This window comes from Podarcis filfolensis (genome assembly GCF_964270895.1).
Source record: "Podarcis filfolensis genome assembly, chromosome: 4".
Classification (NCBI taxonomy): Eukaryota; Metazoa; Chordata; class Lepidosauria; order Squamata; family Lacertidae; genus Podarcis; species Podarcis filfolensis.
Window position 1 is genome coordinate 50,420,496 of NC_139607.1, and position 15,760 is coordinate 50,436,255.

Below are 15,760 nucleotides of genomic sequence, written 5' to 3' on the forward strand. Positions count from 1 at the left end.
GTTATATCATTCCAAGAAGGAATTGAGAAGTGGCAGTCAAATTCATCACTGCTCTGCAAGAGCAGAATTGGCTTTAATGCAACTTGTGCATTTACTTATTCATGTCTGTGTGCTGTGTGTCTTCCTGCCTATATGAGCAGGAATAAACAGAAGGCAAAATGAAAATAAAGAGGAATTTAGGGGAAATAAAAACTTATTTAAAACTGCTTCTGTTCAAAACTGTTCATGGGCCAAGCATCTAAGCCCCAAAAGTCTGACTCAGATAAGAGAGAGGGAGATGGAGGGAGAGAGGATGTGAATGAATGTGTGCATCTGTGTGTGTTTGTGTTGTGCACATGTGCGTGGTGTATGTTTCTGTATGAGAGAGTGGTGCAGCCCCACTCTTGCCTGCCCATTTTTGTTTTGGACCACCACCCACTGGAAAGATGGCCCTGAGGAGATGTGAGATTCTCCCATCCCTACCATGTGGAATTACATTCAGAGTCTGTTTTGTAAAATGGCCTTGCCATTCCCTATTAAATACATTTTCTTCTTTTCCATTGTCAATGTAGATTCTGCCAACGGTGAGAGAAGACTCTGGTTTCTTCTCCTGCCATGCCATCAATTCATATGGGGAGGACCGTGGAATAATTCAGCTCACTGTGCAAGGTAGGAAGAGGACAACGTAAGGAAAAAAACACAGCTATTGTAGTACAGTAAGTGTATGTCATGCTCAGAAATCTGTTGGGGGGTTCTAGTCCCTAATAAAACGTAGTCATGACTGTCAAAAACTTAGAAACTGTATGAAAGCTTCAAACTCCATCTGTCCAGTTTGCACTGGAACTATTAAAACATGGGATTTTAGACACAAGTTTGTCTTAAGTCTGCATTGCAACCACAAGACAGTGTAGAAACTAACACACCATGCACACAATGCTGACCAACACAACATCCATTCTGAATACTCGTCACTCTCATGCAGTCATTTCACCTGTCAGTCAACTCGCGAGTCAAAGGTGCTTAATATGTGAAATCCCTAAGCGGTGTTGTTGACAGAAAATAAAATCCAGATACAACATTAAAACCAAAATAAATACGTCAGCTGAAACACAGAATCCTTCAATAAACCATGGAGCAAAATATAAATAAATCATAAAACAGGTGTTTAAATCAGCTCTTCTTCTTCATACATAAAACCGCAGTCTGGAATACTGATTTGTGAATAAACATGGCTGGTGTCAGGCTGTGATTCTGACACTTCCTTGGGAGTAAGTTCCATTGAACCCAGTGGGACTTGGCACCAAATAATTCAGTAGCAGCAGCCTTGCAGCAGCCTAAATAGGTTGAAGCAATAGGGTGAAGATTTCTTTTCTGAAAAAAGAAACAGTGTACCTGCTTTATATTTAGAAACAAAATGTTTCAAGTCTAATCAGCCAAAAGCTCCCAGCAACTGCAGTGTATTTTTTTTTCCCATTCTGAAATTTGAGTCGTCAGTATGTCCTCAGGCCAGGTGTCCCCTACCATATTTCATGGTGGGGAGGTGGGGAAGCAGAGTCAGGCAGGGATCGGCAGGTTCTGGAGTGGCTGAGGTGATGCCCTGTCAAATGTCTAGCCGAGGCAGAAATTAGCTATGAGGTTCTGCCGGCTCTGCCGTACTACACTTGCTCAATGCGCTTGTGTGCCTTGGAGCTTACAGATAAGATGCCAAATCCACTCAGGACTCACAAGCAACCTTTCTCCCAACCCCCAGTTTTCTGTGACTGCAGGTTGCATCAGTTCCTGGTTAATCCTGGTACAGACTGTGTACTCACTAAGCCAGTCCCCTCAATAAATCAAGATTCTGATTCTCATTTGCAGTGAAGCTGCAGCTAATACAAAGGTTCTCTGAGAAAAATGAGAAAATATATAACTGTTATCACAGAAACATGGAATAAATGTTAGCACAGATGTTAGTACAGGCACATGTGAAAGAGCATAGCATTTTTATTCTGGTTAACTAATTAAACTAAAGGCTTATTGGCATTTCTGTTTGCCCTGCCACTTTCCCCCAGGAAAACCCACGGTTTGGTGCTGAATTGCAGCAAACAGCGATTAGGTTTTCCACACATTGCTGTTTGTTTCAATTTATCACTAAAGAACGGTTTTTCCAGAAGAAAGCAATGGGACAAAGGCATTCAGAAAACATGGGACAAGTGGAAAACTGCTTGGACCCATGCTTTTTGTCACGGGACAAGCAGAAGTGTGGACAAGCCCTAACTGTTGAGTTCATCTTCACATTTCTAGTGTAGATTACAACCTATAAGAGGTATTCAACCAAAGCGTCTTGTCAGTGCAAGGATTGCAGCTTGTGCAATTGGCCTTTTCCCACCCTTTCTTCCCTGTGCCTCCCCCCAAACTGCTCTGTGGAGTCGGGGGAAGCCCTAGAACAGATTTAAGGAAATGCAGCGAAGGAGAGGAGGAGCGTATTATATTGCATTGCACAATCAGAAATCATTGCACTGGTGGAAACTTCACGTAGCTCTACTTTGGAGACAACCCATTATATACACACGCTTGCTTCTGCCCTTTAAACCACAAAGATTATGCATGTATTAAATTCTACTGCATATAGGGTTTAGGCCATTTTGTTCCATTTAAAGCAGGGGTGGCCAACCTGTGATTCTTCTGATGTAGTTGCTGATGAGAGTTAGAGTCCAAGAACATCTGGAGGACCACAAGTACCGCATTCCTGTTGTAAAGGGAATAATACCACCAGTCCCACTATACACACACACCCAGGGTGTGTATAGTGTAAGAGGGAGAGAGAGTCAGTTGTAATAGCATTACTTTCTCAATTCACTTACATGGAAGATATAGAAATCCCAATATAAAAAGGATATTATACCCACAACCTGTCCTGGGAGCAATGTGTTGTTTTTAAAATAATAGCATAGAACAATTCTACAATGGGGCTCTAAAATAGGATGATATCAAGACATTAACCCTTTTCAGGCATCCATGGAGGCAATGCAGAGCGTTGCCTGCTGGCCTTACCTCTTCCCTCTAACTTTCCTACATCATCGGGAAAGCCTAGAGAGGGCTTGCAAGCACGTTCAGCTGAATATGTTTTCAGTCTTCCCCATGATCTGGAGCCTTGATCTTCCAGGGTTCTCAGTCTTGAGGAACCATGTAGCTATATTCAGCCAAACATGCTTCCAATTCCCCTTTATGCTCTTCCTGGTCGATGAAGAAAATGGGGTGCTTGCCTGTGCCACATAAGGCCTTGCTTCCTGCACTCCCCTGAATACAATTTTTGAATGTTTGAACAGGGCTGTCACAAGTTTCTTGACTTAAATATTAACTATCCCTCCTTATTGGATGGGTGTGGGGTAAAACAAGTGTAACACCCGGTAAGCGAAGGAAATAGCAAGCTATCTTATTCTTCACAAGGCATATTTTTTCCATACTATACTCATTGCTGTCGCTGACGCACAGGTCTCTTGACTAAAACAGAGTTTGTCTGTTTGACCAGAACCCCCAGATCCTCCAGAAATAGAAATCCGAGAGGTGAGAGCACGCAGCATTGCCCTCAGATGGACCATGGGATTTGACGGAAATAGTCCAATCACGGGCTATGATATAGAATGCAAGAACAAGTCTGGTAAGAGTATGTTGGTATGCCCAGCTTACAACTTTTGTTTCCTGGTTTTCTGGTATTATGATTTTTTTAATTTAAAAAATCAGAGTTCTCAGTTTTACTGTTACTTGAGTGTGGCCAAGAGTTTTGCTGACATCTTGTGTCCAGAATACTTTGTATATTTGAATGGATGGTTTTCAACAGCCCCTATTAAACAAAAGCATCTTCAGCAGATGTAGTAAAAGTAAAGGTCGTCTGGACAGTTAAGTCCAGTCAAAGGCGACGATGGGGTTGCGGCACTCATCTCACTTTGCAGGCTGAGGGAGCTGGTGTTTGTCCACAGACAGCTTTTCGATTAATGTGGCCAGTATGACAAAACCACTTCTGGTGCAACAAAACACCGTGATGGATGCCAGAGTGCACGGAAATGGCAGTTACCTTCCCACCACAGCGATACCTTTTTATCTACTTGCACTGATGTGCTTTTGAACTGCTAGGTTGGCAGGAGCTGGGACAAAGCAACGGGAGCTCACTCTGTCATGGGGATTGAACCGCCAACCTTCCAATTGGCAAGCCCAAGAGGCTCAGTGGTTTAGACCACAGCGCCACCCACGTGTCCAAATGTAGATAACTGCAGATGTAGACAACTTGTACCTGGTGAGACTACTTGTCCATCCAATTCAATATTGCCTACTCTGATTGGCAGCCACTCTCCAGGAATATCAGTGATTGAACTGGGGACCTTCTGCATCCAAAACATGGACCCTGCCACTGAATTATGGTCTCTTCCCAAGACACAGTGTTCTTCTCTCTGCAAGGTCTTGTCCGAGATTCAGACTCAGATCCACTCACACCTAAAGCAAGCTGGGGTCAGGCAAAATCTTAAGATGGGCTGAACAGCTGTTTTCTGACATATTCCTTCCTAAGTCTTCCCCTACCTTCAACCCTGTGACATGATGGCTCTGGAGCAGAATCCTATTTTGATAAACCTCATCTGAATAGACATGATCAGAAGAACCAACTAGTCATGAAAATGTGTTGGTAGACACTTGTATGACAGCTCTGCTACTATCAATATACCATGTACTCTCTACTCCTTTGCACAAAAGCCCCAGACATGGACCTCCACCCCGCCTATTGCACAAACAGTTTGACCAATTGGAGTTGTCGTCTAGAACATATGGAGGGCACCATATGTTCTAATCTGTGAGAGATGACTACTTCATTGGAAGTGCAGTGGTCCTAGAGGCGTCGCTGAATCAAAATGGGCCTGTTTTAAAACAGGATTAATTTCAGATATCTATCAGCAGTCCAAATCAAATTCACCCAATTTAATCCGCCCACTTCCAGATCAGATGTGGGACAAGAGGTAGGGGCAGCCGACCTGTTTCTAATCTGCACTTGACAATTCCTTATTGTTAAAAAGATGAGTGGGATCTTGAGCTAGCAGGGCCATTTGCAGTGTAGAGTACTGTTTGCCCTGTGTGTGTGCAAGTCACAAATACCTATTGGACAGTGCCAGTGACCTCCCTAATGATGAGCAACACAAGATTCCTCTCAGGCCCACGTCAGCTGGAAGTCGAATGGTCAGATTGCAAAGACTCGCTTTGACTCAACGCTAGTAGTTTCAAAGCTAGTTGCTTTGAATATGCTGGACTATGCATTATATATAGCCTTCTTCATAAAGCGGAGAACCACTGTAGCCTGTAGTTTAGCCTCACGTCTGTCTGTACCTTTATATGCCTTATCCATTCATGTTGCTTATTAAACAATGTGTTGCAGAAAGAGCAGATTCAAATTTTTTCTTTTTTTGAAAGCTGATGTAGTGTTGGGTCAAAAAGTGTGAGCTGTGGGGCAGAAAAATCCCTGTTCAGATCTCACTTCAGTGCACTCAGTGGCCTCACACAAGCTTTCTTTCAGTCTCAGCCTCCCATTTGCTAAAAATATACACCCCAGATAATATTTTTTACCATAAACGTTACTAAAAATCGTATGAAAATCACTTTACATACTCTAAACATATTCTGTGGTAGTGGGGGTAATAGTAGTACTTACAGCTGCAACATCAGCAGTATTTAACAGTGTAAAAAAATAATCATACGTTTGTTGGGGGGAGAGAGTAGATATTCTCAAAATTGCCATTCTGAATAGGGCCACTAGATGGCACAACATACAAAGTAAACATGTGAGTGGAATCCATTAGTATTAAAATATAGTTAGGTTGGTATATGCAGGCATTCCCTATAGGAAAATCAGTTAAAAGAAAAAAAAATGTTATGTTTATTTGTGTTATATGAATGTTGCCTATTCTGTCGTTAGTGAATCATGTTTGTCAGGATCAGAGTAAATGAAAATAGCATGCCCAAAAACAACAAAAAAATGTGTAAGGGGATTTTTTATGCAAATTTTTTATGATAAAATGGAAAAGGCGTAATTAATGGAAGGGATTGTCTCAAAGCTGTTTCACCTCTTATTCACAATTTGCACAGAGACTCAAAGTCAATTCAAATATTTGGAGAAGGCACATAGAACAGCCTTGGTAGGACTGTACGACTTTAGACTACATGTGTGAGATTAAATGTTGGAAAATATCCAAAAGCCCTGCATGTGAAAGCAAGCCTAACAGGGCGACAATGAGTCTCGAAACCTCCGCACACTTGCATCCTGGGTTTTCAGTAGCTGGGAGTTTTTTGCATAGGGGAACCTGAACTGATGAAATCTCACCAGGCAGGGGTACAACAATGTACCTTTTTCTGAATATTTGAAGGTACTCACATGCAGGTGCTGTTACGTTGCCTGAGAGTACTCATCACTAGTCTCCCTTTTTTCTTCTTCAGCAGAAGTATCTTAGTTTGATCATCCTGGATCACACATTTTTTGCCTCACAGATCGCACTGCTTCTCAGTGCCAGATTTTTCCTTTTTTTATTGTTCAGATGTGATCTGTTTTTCTTTTCTTTTCTTTTTCAATGGATGTAATAGCTGCAGCTGATGGCTGCAGCTTGCTGTGCCCCAGGGGTGGCTGTATAAGCCGAGAGTTCCAAAGATAATTCCGATGGAACATGATGAAGTTGTTCTGATGAAGCAAAGCAAGTCTGGCCCTGTCCTCTGGCCCTGCTTGGCACAGGGAGGGAATTGCACAAATTCTTTATGACACTCTAGGCAGGTTGGAGCAAAACTAGGGTGCAGACAGGGAGAATAATCAGATATTTATTTGTGAAATAAGCACACATGTTATTAGCCCTGCATGCTGGAGGAGAGTCCACAGATTCATGTAGAAGCAGAACAGAATGGATTTATGAATGAACAGATGCAACACACACTGATGCACCTCTGTCCTAACTGATATGAAATTTCTAGCTGATTAGAAGGCATTAACCTGACAAATCTAGGGTTGCCATATGTCCAGATTTTCACAGACATTACTGGGATTTCTTTTTGAAATATGGCAACCCTAACAAATCCAATGAGTTAAGACACACACACACACACACACACACACACACACACACACTATGCTAAAAGCATTCATCTTCCCTCTGCTTGCTTAATCTGAGACTCTAGAACCCAGTTCAAGCAAGAGAACCTTCAAGTATTTTATTCCAGATATCCTAAAGGTAAAGGGACCCCTGACCATTAGGTCCAGTCGTGGCCAACTCTGGGGTTGTGGCACTCATCTCGTTTTATTGGCCGAGGGAGCCGGCATACAGCTTCCAATTCATGTGACCAGCATGACTAAGCCGCTTCTGGCGAACCAGAGCAGCACACAGAAACGCCATTTACCTTCCCGCCGGAGCGGTACCTACCGTATTTTTCGCCCTATAGGACGCACTTTTCCCCCTCCAAAAATGAAGGGGAAATGTGTGTGCATCCTATGGGGCGAATGCAGGCTTTCACTGAAGCCTGGAGAGCGAGGGGGGTCGGTGCGCACCGACCCCTTTCGCTCTCCAGGCTTCAGGAAGCTATCCACTAGCCGTAGGAGATGCAGCTCTCCCACGGCTAGCGGAGACCTTGCCGGCACCCAGAAACTTGGGGCGCGCTGAGCTCAGCACGCCCCAAGCTTCGGGCTTCGCGCAGCGCTCCGCTAGCCGTGGGAGAGCCACACGAAGTCGCGCGGCTCTCCCACAGCTAGTGGATAGCAGCCTGTTCTGGGGGCTGGGGTCGGGGGAAGCTCGGGCTTCCCCCGCCCCAGCCCCGCACCTGGGGGGGGGAATAAATTTTTTTTCTTTATTTCCCCCCCCAAAAAAACTAGGTGCGTCCTATGGGCTGGTGCGTCCTATGGGGCAAAAAATACGGTATTTATCTACTTGCACTTTGACGTGCTTTCGAACTGCTAGGTTGGCAGGAGCAGGGACTGAGCAATGGGAGCTCACCCTGTTGCGAGGATTCGAACCGATTCGAACCGACCTTCTGATCAGCAAATCCTAGGCTCTGTGGTAGGCTTAATTTCAGTCAAGCCTTTGGGAGGGATGTGTTTGATTACTGTGCATCTGCCCATCTTTTCTGTAGGTATAGACTTCCACCCATCTGATTCTGCTTCTATCTCCAGGCTGCTTTCCCTGTCTTAAATAATACACAAATTACAGGTGTTTTTGTACATGGCATACCTAATAACAGTTGCACAGCAATATGCTTTTTGTAATTGATTGTATACAGGTATTTTGATGACATTGTGCGTGCATTTAAAGATCTGAGGCATGCATTGATAGTATAATCGCTATATTAAGAAACCTGTATATACCAGAACAATATTAGGGCGCTCTGTTCTAATACTAAAATCTGTAAGAATGAAAGAGTTGAAACAATCCCTTATTTCCACATTTCTCCCTCCATATTACAGAAATTAGAGGAGATTCACACAACCACACCTGCCTTTTTCCCTGACACCAATTATTATTTGGTTTCAATCAGCGTGTTTGAGAGATTGTTCTCATATGTTCAGGGTGATGTTTGGCAATGGTTTAGTGGAAAATTTTGACATTCAGGAGCTCATATTTAAAGCCCCTATAGCTATGCCCCCAAGGATAGTCTAAAAAAGCACACACACACACATATCCCAGGTAGTGCACATTTTGGGAAAGCTTGCTTTGAATTGCAGTACAATTGTTACTTTCTAACACAAATTTAATATACAAGTCTTTAAAAATAGTGCAGGAAAGACTCCATGTAAATTAATGATTACAGATTCTCTTCCCAAGCTTACAACACTGGCAAATATTGCTCCTGCAGATGACATCATAGCTACTGTTGTGGGGAAAAACCTGGAGCTGCATTTCTCTGCTTTCCTGTTCAGCAGATCACTGATCCTCAGAAATCATCAAATACTAAGATTTCCAAGTCTCTCAAGCCTTGGAGATAGGTTTATTGACCCCTGGGCTTTTTTGTGTGTGACAGCATTCACCAGCAAGCCCATGCAGAAGCACAGGGTATCTGGGTACACTTGCCCCAGGCCTCAGAGGGCTAAGTCAGCCAGAGGCTGTCATGCCAAGAACAAGTCTCCCACCCTGGGCCTCAGACAAGCTCTGCACAGACCTGCTTACCAGTATAGGGTACTGGCACCTATCTTTTTTGCTGCCCATGGCAGCCATTTTGTGCCAGTTGCTATTGCACTTTTATCAGTGTAGGAGTACCCGTACCTCACTTTTGACCCCCCCAAAGCACTGCCTGTACATATGACATACCTGAGGATATCAATGTAGGGACAGAGAAAGCAAAATCACCCCTGACCTCTGCTTCTTTCTCTAAAGATCTGAATAGAAACTTTGTGGCTCCATAGTTGCTGACTGCTAGCATGCAAAGCAGTTTTGCCCTCCCCCCCCCAATGTATTTTTTGAGGGGGCCGGGCCCCCACAATTTTCAGAGGGCTTTTGACTCTGCCCTGGCTCCTTGTGACATCATGTGCGTGGTGTCAGGATGCTGCACGATGTTGCGTCCGGCCCCCTCAATCGGCTGGAGAAGTTGGCGCCTCTATGTGGCTCACCTTCCATTTGTTAGAAACCAAGGGCTTTGGGCATATGAAATAAAACAGATGTTTTAAAATGACTGGTGAAAGGCCTACTTACCATTATGTGAGATAACCATGAAATATTGCTGGCCTCACCCCAGTTTCCTGTGGGCTTCTAGCAGCAGAGCCCAGTCTAGGCTGAGAAAATAGCTGCACATCTTCCCATGATTCGCCAGAGGGTTGTTGCCACAATAGGATTGGCATGCAACTGACTGATGCAAAAGAAATGCTCCTGAACACATGTGAGTGTGTCATGTTGGAGCTATATCTTCAGAAATGACTGCCAGCCTCTTTCTGCTTTTCAATTTTTTATAGTAGCTTTTGAAGTTTGCTGTTTTGAAGGTTGGTGCTTTCCTCCTCTTCCGTTCCCCTGTGCTTGCCCCTTTTGCTCCCCTTTCCATTTCCCTCCCTTCTCTTTGAGTCAGATTGGCAGATGACCAAGAACCACTTGGTTTACAAACACACAACTGCACAGACATTCAAAGCCACACACAAATAAGTGCTGTGGAGGAAATGAACCAAAGGCAATAATTATCACAAACCTAGGGAATATGTTGTTGCCCATTGTAAACCTCTCTGGTATAAATTACTTTGAAAATGAAGTGGATGAATTCATGCATTACATGTCTGTCAGTGGCTACAATTCATGGCATTCCAAACTGGTTGAAGCCTCAGCTGTCTAGCATGAAACAGAGATTGACAATAGAAAACAGCTGTGACCATCAAGCCCTGCTTGCAGTCCTCCATGAGGCATCTGAGGGGTCCCTGCCATTATACAAATTGCTGTCCTTGGGTTTCATGTCCCTGCAGAATAAATGTAAGTTTCTTTTTGAACCCGTTGTTCATGTTACCTGTGTTACTCAAACATGGGCCTGGGGGTGTGCTGAGGAGCCCCATCCTCTAGCAAACAGTGTGGCAATCTGTACTGAGGTAATATTTATACAGTTCCTTGCATGAAGGTTCCCACTGTTGCACTATCACATAAAGGCTAGGTGAGGGGGCTACTTTGCATACCCCCGCTCCCATGTTAAGTTAAATCAAAGCATTAATGCCTGAAGAGGGCTGGGTTATTTCCTCATTTAATGTTCATTTCACCAGTGTTCTTTTACCTTTGAAATGCAGTTCAGTGTTTGAAGGAAGGAAGGAAAATGAATTAACTTTCCCACAATTTCTTCAAACAGACTCCTGGGATTCTGTGCAAAGAACCAAAGATGTTTCCCCACAGCTGAACCAGGCCACGATCATTGACCTCCACGCTTCCTCCACCTACAACATCCGCATGTATGCAAAAAATCGCATTGGCAAGAGCGAGGCCAGCAATGAACTCACAATTACCACAGATGAAGCAGGTATGTTCTACATTGATCCTAATTGAATCTAACCTCAACTTGTATTCATTGTTCGATGTATGTGTTTTTGGCATTTTGAAGAGCTAGGGGACTCTGTATGTGACACATTGCTCTATAGAATACAAAGATAATTCCTTAGTAGCCTAAGATATTGCAGTAATCTTTTTTTTTTAGTTAGCAGTCTAACATTAGGCATTTAAACCCACATGCAAAGCCCCTTAAATAAGCAATGTTTCATAATTAATAGTGCTTTTATTTAAGACAGTTTAATCTTTTTGTTTGAGTACCGTATTTTTCACTTCATAAGACCCACTTTTTTCCTCTTAAAAACTAAGGGGAAATGTCTGTGCGTCTTATGGAGCGAATGTGTGGTCCCTGTGGCTGGGGGGGGGACCCAGGCTTCCCCCTCCAGCCCTGGGAGCAGCGGGCAGGCTGCGTGCAGATGCCCCGTGCTCCTGAGCAGCTCTGGGATAGCCTGTGAAGCCTCCGCAGGGCAGTGGGATGAAGGCTCCCTACTGCCCTGCGGAGGCTTCACACGGCTATCCCTGGCTTTTGTGGGAGGTGGGGAAAGAGAAAGAGCGCGGCTCTGTCCCTTACCCCACCTCCAAGAGCCGAGCTCCCTTTAAAGAGCCGCGCGAAGTGTGTGTGTGTGTGTGGCTCTTCGGGGCTTTTCCCCGAGGAAGGAGAAGCCTGCAAGCGCCGCACACACGCTCCACGCGGCTCGTGAAAGGGAGCGCTGAGCAGAGCCTGGGATGCATACAGGCTCTGCTCAGCGCTCCCTTTAAATATATTTTTTCTTGCATTCCCCCTCTAAAAACTAGGTGTGCCTTATGGTCAGGTGCATCTTGTGGGGTGAAAAATACGGTACTATGCCTTAATGTCTTGGCTAAGGAGGAGTTTCTAAACACAAGGCCACATAACTGAAATACCTAAAGCTGTGCTCCCGAGCCCATTAACGCCAAAGTAAATGGCATTAATTTTATTAATTAATAATTAAATTTTTATCCTACCCTTCATCTGAAGATCACAGGGCAGTTTGCAATATAAAAACACAAAAATACATACTATAATAACAAACAAAAGCAATAACCTTCTGGCATTTTAGTGCCTATGCTAATCTAGAGCCTAAGTAGGAGATGCGACTGAGTGTGAAAACAGTTTGATTCTTTTGGTCATATTTGTAACTTTATTCCCCACATTCCTTAACAGAGTCAGTGTTCTAGAGACACAGGGTACAGGGACAGGGGTATGATGGAGTCGCTGTTCATTTGCCTTATCCCACCCTTCTTCTAAGTTGGAATTTCAGGAGGGTTAAAACATTTTAAAATGTCAGTTATAAAATACAGAATAATAAAAACAAACTAGTTAAAAACAATAATTTAAAAACATTACAACATATTTAAACCAACAATTAAAATATAAATTGCTCTGACAGCAGCCCAGTTTCCAAAGGCCTGTCTGAATAGGAAAGTCGGCAGAAAGATTACAAAGATTTAGATAGGAGAGGGGTCCATTCAGGTGCAGGAGTGACTGCGAGGAATACCAGTCTGAGGAAGACATCTGGATATGAGAATGGAGAACGTCTGTAGAACATCTGGATATGAGAATGTGCAGCACTGTCTGTTTTAGAAAGGGCTACTATATAGGAAGTATTTTAGGTACAGTGGTACCTCGGGTTAAGAACTTAATTTGTTCTGGAGGTCCGTTCTTAACCTGAAACTGTTCTTAACCTGAAGCACCACTTTAGCTAATGGGGCCTCCCACTGCCGCCGCACGATTTCTGTTCTCATCCTGAGGTAAAGTTCTTAACCCGAGGTACTATTTCTGGCTCATGTTGGCAGTGCCGTTTTTGCCTACTTTTGGCAATCTCAACAACTTTGCCAAAAAAAAGCTCAACAACTTTTCTGCTTGAAATATGGCAACCCTAGTATTTCTTATCTGAGGGCTTTCATTTAACTGAAAATTAATATGCCAGGTTAATCAACTGACCTTAATTTGCAGATTAGCTTCCCCAGCAACGCGCAACCTGAATGTCATCTTCTATTCCCTGCTGCGTGGCCTAGTTTTGAGACGACTGACCCTTTCTTTTGCTCTCATTATGAAGCTGTCCGTTCAGAGCGTGAGGTCAATTGTAGGGAGCTGCCATCAAAAGCAGCTGATTTACTCAGGGTGAAACTGGAGGAGGGTAGACCAAAGCTTCAGAGGCATTGCAATATTTGTTCCCTTGGTATCAGTGAGGAAAATATGCACAATAAAGGGAAGTGCCACCATTTGTCATTGTTTCCTTTAGTTATTTTAGTTTATTTGGTTTATTTCAGTTTAGTTTTACTTCAGGTGTGTTAAATGAGTATGGATCCCCAAACATCTAAGAGATGCCTGAGGGCAGGGAATGTAATGAAGGCTTTACAAAAATAACATCATTCAATATTAAACAGAAAGGTGGGGGGGGGAGTGTAAAACTGCACTGGCAAAGGTGTGCATTGCATATTGTATGCTATTGTGGCTTCAGGCTGCCAGAATCTTTTGTTCAAAGGTAGCATCTAAAAAAGTCTCCTGCAGCAAGAGGAGAATCATCGAATGCACACAACCTTTTCATTAATTTGCTGCTAACTCCTTGGCTCTCGGATGTCCCTTCCACTTATAACAGCAACAGCTCTCTGCAGAAAGACGCAGGGATGCCAACAGGGCTTTCTGCGCCCATTACATTGTGTGTGGATTGGACCTTCCACCTACATTCAGTGTTCCATCACTAGGGAGCCAGCCTGGTATAGTGGTTAAGAGAGGTGGACTCGTAATCTGGTGAACCGGGTTCGCGTCTCCACTCATCCACATGTAGCTGCTGGGTGACCTTGGGCTAGTCACACTTCTCTGAAGTCTCTCAGCCTCACTCACCTCACAGAGTGTTTGTTGTGGGGGAGGAAGGGAAAGGAAAATGTTAGCCTCTTTGAGACTCCTTAAGGGGAGTAAAAGGCAGGATATCAAGTCCAAACTACTCCTACTCCTCCTCCTCCTCCTCCTCCTCCTCCTCCTCCTCCTCCTCCTCCTCCTCCTTCTTCGGTGCATATGGGCCTTTTCCTATTATTTGCCACTGAACCCTTCATAAATATGCTTCAGTGGAAATGAAACAGATCATAATTTTTTGTTCTGGTACAGGAGCAACATTTACCCTAAGCGAGCCAGAATTGCCTACTTAATTTCATTTCTGTTGTCATATCCAGCTCATTACCTCTCATCCAAATTCTCTTTTCTCCTTAACACTCCCTTGGTTGTTTCACACTCATAGATGCTTTAGCCTCTCATAAGATGATAACTGAGTTTGTCAGCAAGGCTAGAATTTGTGAGCTTATGCTCTGAAATGTTAGTCTTCAATAAATAGAATTATTTCTCTCTTTAGTTACTCTTTTCATTGCTTGGTATAAGAACTCAAGAAGAGCCCTGCTGGTTCAGGCCAATGGCTGACCTAGTCTAGCATCCTATTCTTGATTGCTGTTGTTTTGCCAAAATTTGCATTTATCTTTCTTCTGCTCCTTTGGACAAGACTTCCATTGTCTGAAAGAAGACTCCTTACCTCTGCTAGCTTCCTTGACTGCCTGTTAACCTTGCTGGTATACTCTTGGCCTTGGTGGCACTTTTCCTGATCTGCAGTATACATTCTAGCTGAGCTTCTGTTACTGAGGTTTTGAGCTTCACGTTGACAAAAATGTTTTGCATTTCTGAGGTTATGAATATTGTGTGATACATTATGTTCTGTAGCAAAAGTGACGAGCTTAGAATGTTGATCCACCTGTTTCTTTTTTTACCAGCTCCTGATGGACCACCTCAAGATGTTCAACTTGAGCCCATATCTTCACAAAGCATCAGGGTAACCTGGAAGGTAAATAAGTAGCATACAATGGGAAAGGGGAAATAGGCTGTGCTGGGATGTATGTCATGATATTACTGAGGTATGAGCCCACAAAAATGAGATGCATAGCTTGGTGAATTTATACACACAATGCTTGTGGCTAAATTTTCAAAAATTACTTTGCAGCTGAATGTAATTGTGTGCTAAATTAAATTTGCATGCAATTATATGTTCCTGTGATTGTGCCTTTTTGAACATCTTATTATCAGAAATACAGCTGCAGTGCAGGGGGAAAGTTTGTAACTGAATTTTTTAGGATACTTCTTGCATTGAGTTTTTCTGCAAACTATAGTGAAAATCAATTTGTCCCATGAGGCAACATTTTTAGAGACATGACACTGAAGCTCTGCACTATAATGCTCTTTATGAGCCAGATTTTCAATTCTTGTTTGAGGCGGGTGAGCTATAAGTACAGCAAGCCTCTACTGCCTGTGGCTGTTATACCCTAGGCAATGGGTTTATTAATGATCCTTGAACTAGATACATGCTCATCATTGTGTTGCTTGGCATGCCAATGAAACTGGGGAAGGTGGGTGTAGTGACACAGATTTTTGTTTTTTTAAAAAAACACCCTGTTTCCCAAGGCTTCATAAAAAAAGCCTACGCTTCGTTCATTGTCATTGCAAGGGCAAACTAGGTTTATTGTATTGCAGCTGCAAAGATATAGCACTGTTTAGGCTTGTGATGCTCTTGGTTGTTGTGCTCTCCCTGCTCACCTTCCACAGAGAATTTGATTAACTTGTTCAAGGTAAAACATACAGTCTCTGGTCCTAAAAATGCCTCTGTGACAGGTGTATTTCAGAGGCATGTGGGGCTCAGTAATGGGGAAACAGCCCCAAATTGTTGCAACTGGGGGCTGAGATAGCATAATGCCCCCCTTTTTTGCCCAAAGAATGATGGATGGCCCTG

General features: G+C 43.4%; 1 protein-coding gene across 1 annotated transcript in view; it reads left to right on the top strand.

Annotated features, from left to right (window-relative positions):
* The window catches only part of DSCAM (DS cell adhesion molecule), a 312,391-nt gene that overhangs the window by 219,277 nt on the left and 77,354 nt on the right, over positions 1-15,760 (top strand). Inside the window, exons 13-16 of the mRNA XM_083608743.1 lie at positions 552-648; positions 3,491-3,619; positions 10,780-10,947; positions 14,751-14,821. Of these exons, the coding sequence (XP_083464869.1) occupies positions 552-648; positions 3,491-3,619; positions 10,780-10,947; positions 14,751-14,821 (465 nt within the window). The remainder of the gene's footprint in view (positions 1-551; positions 649-3,490; positions 3,620-10,779; positions 10,948-14,750; positions 14,822-15,760) is intronic.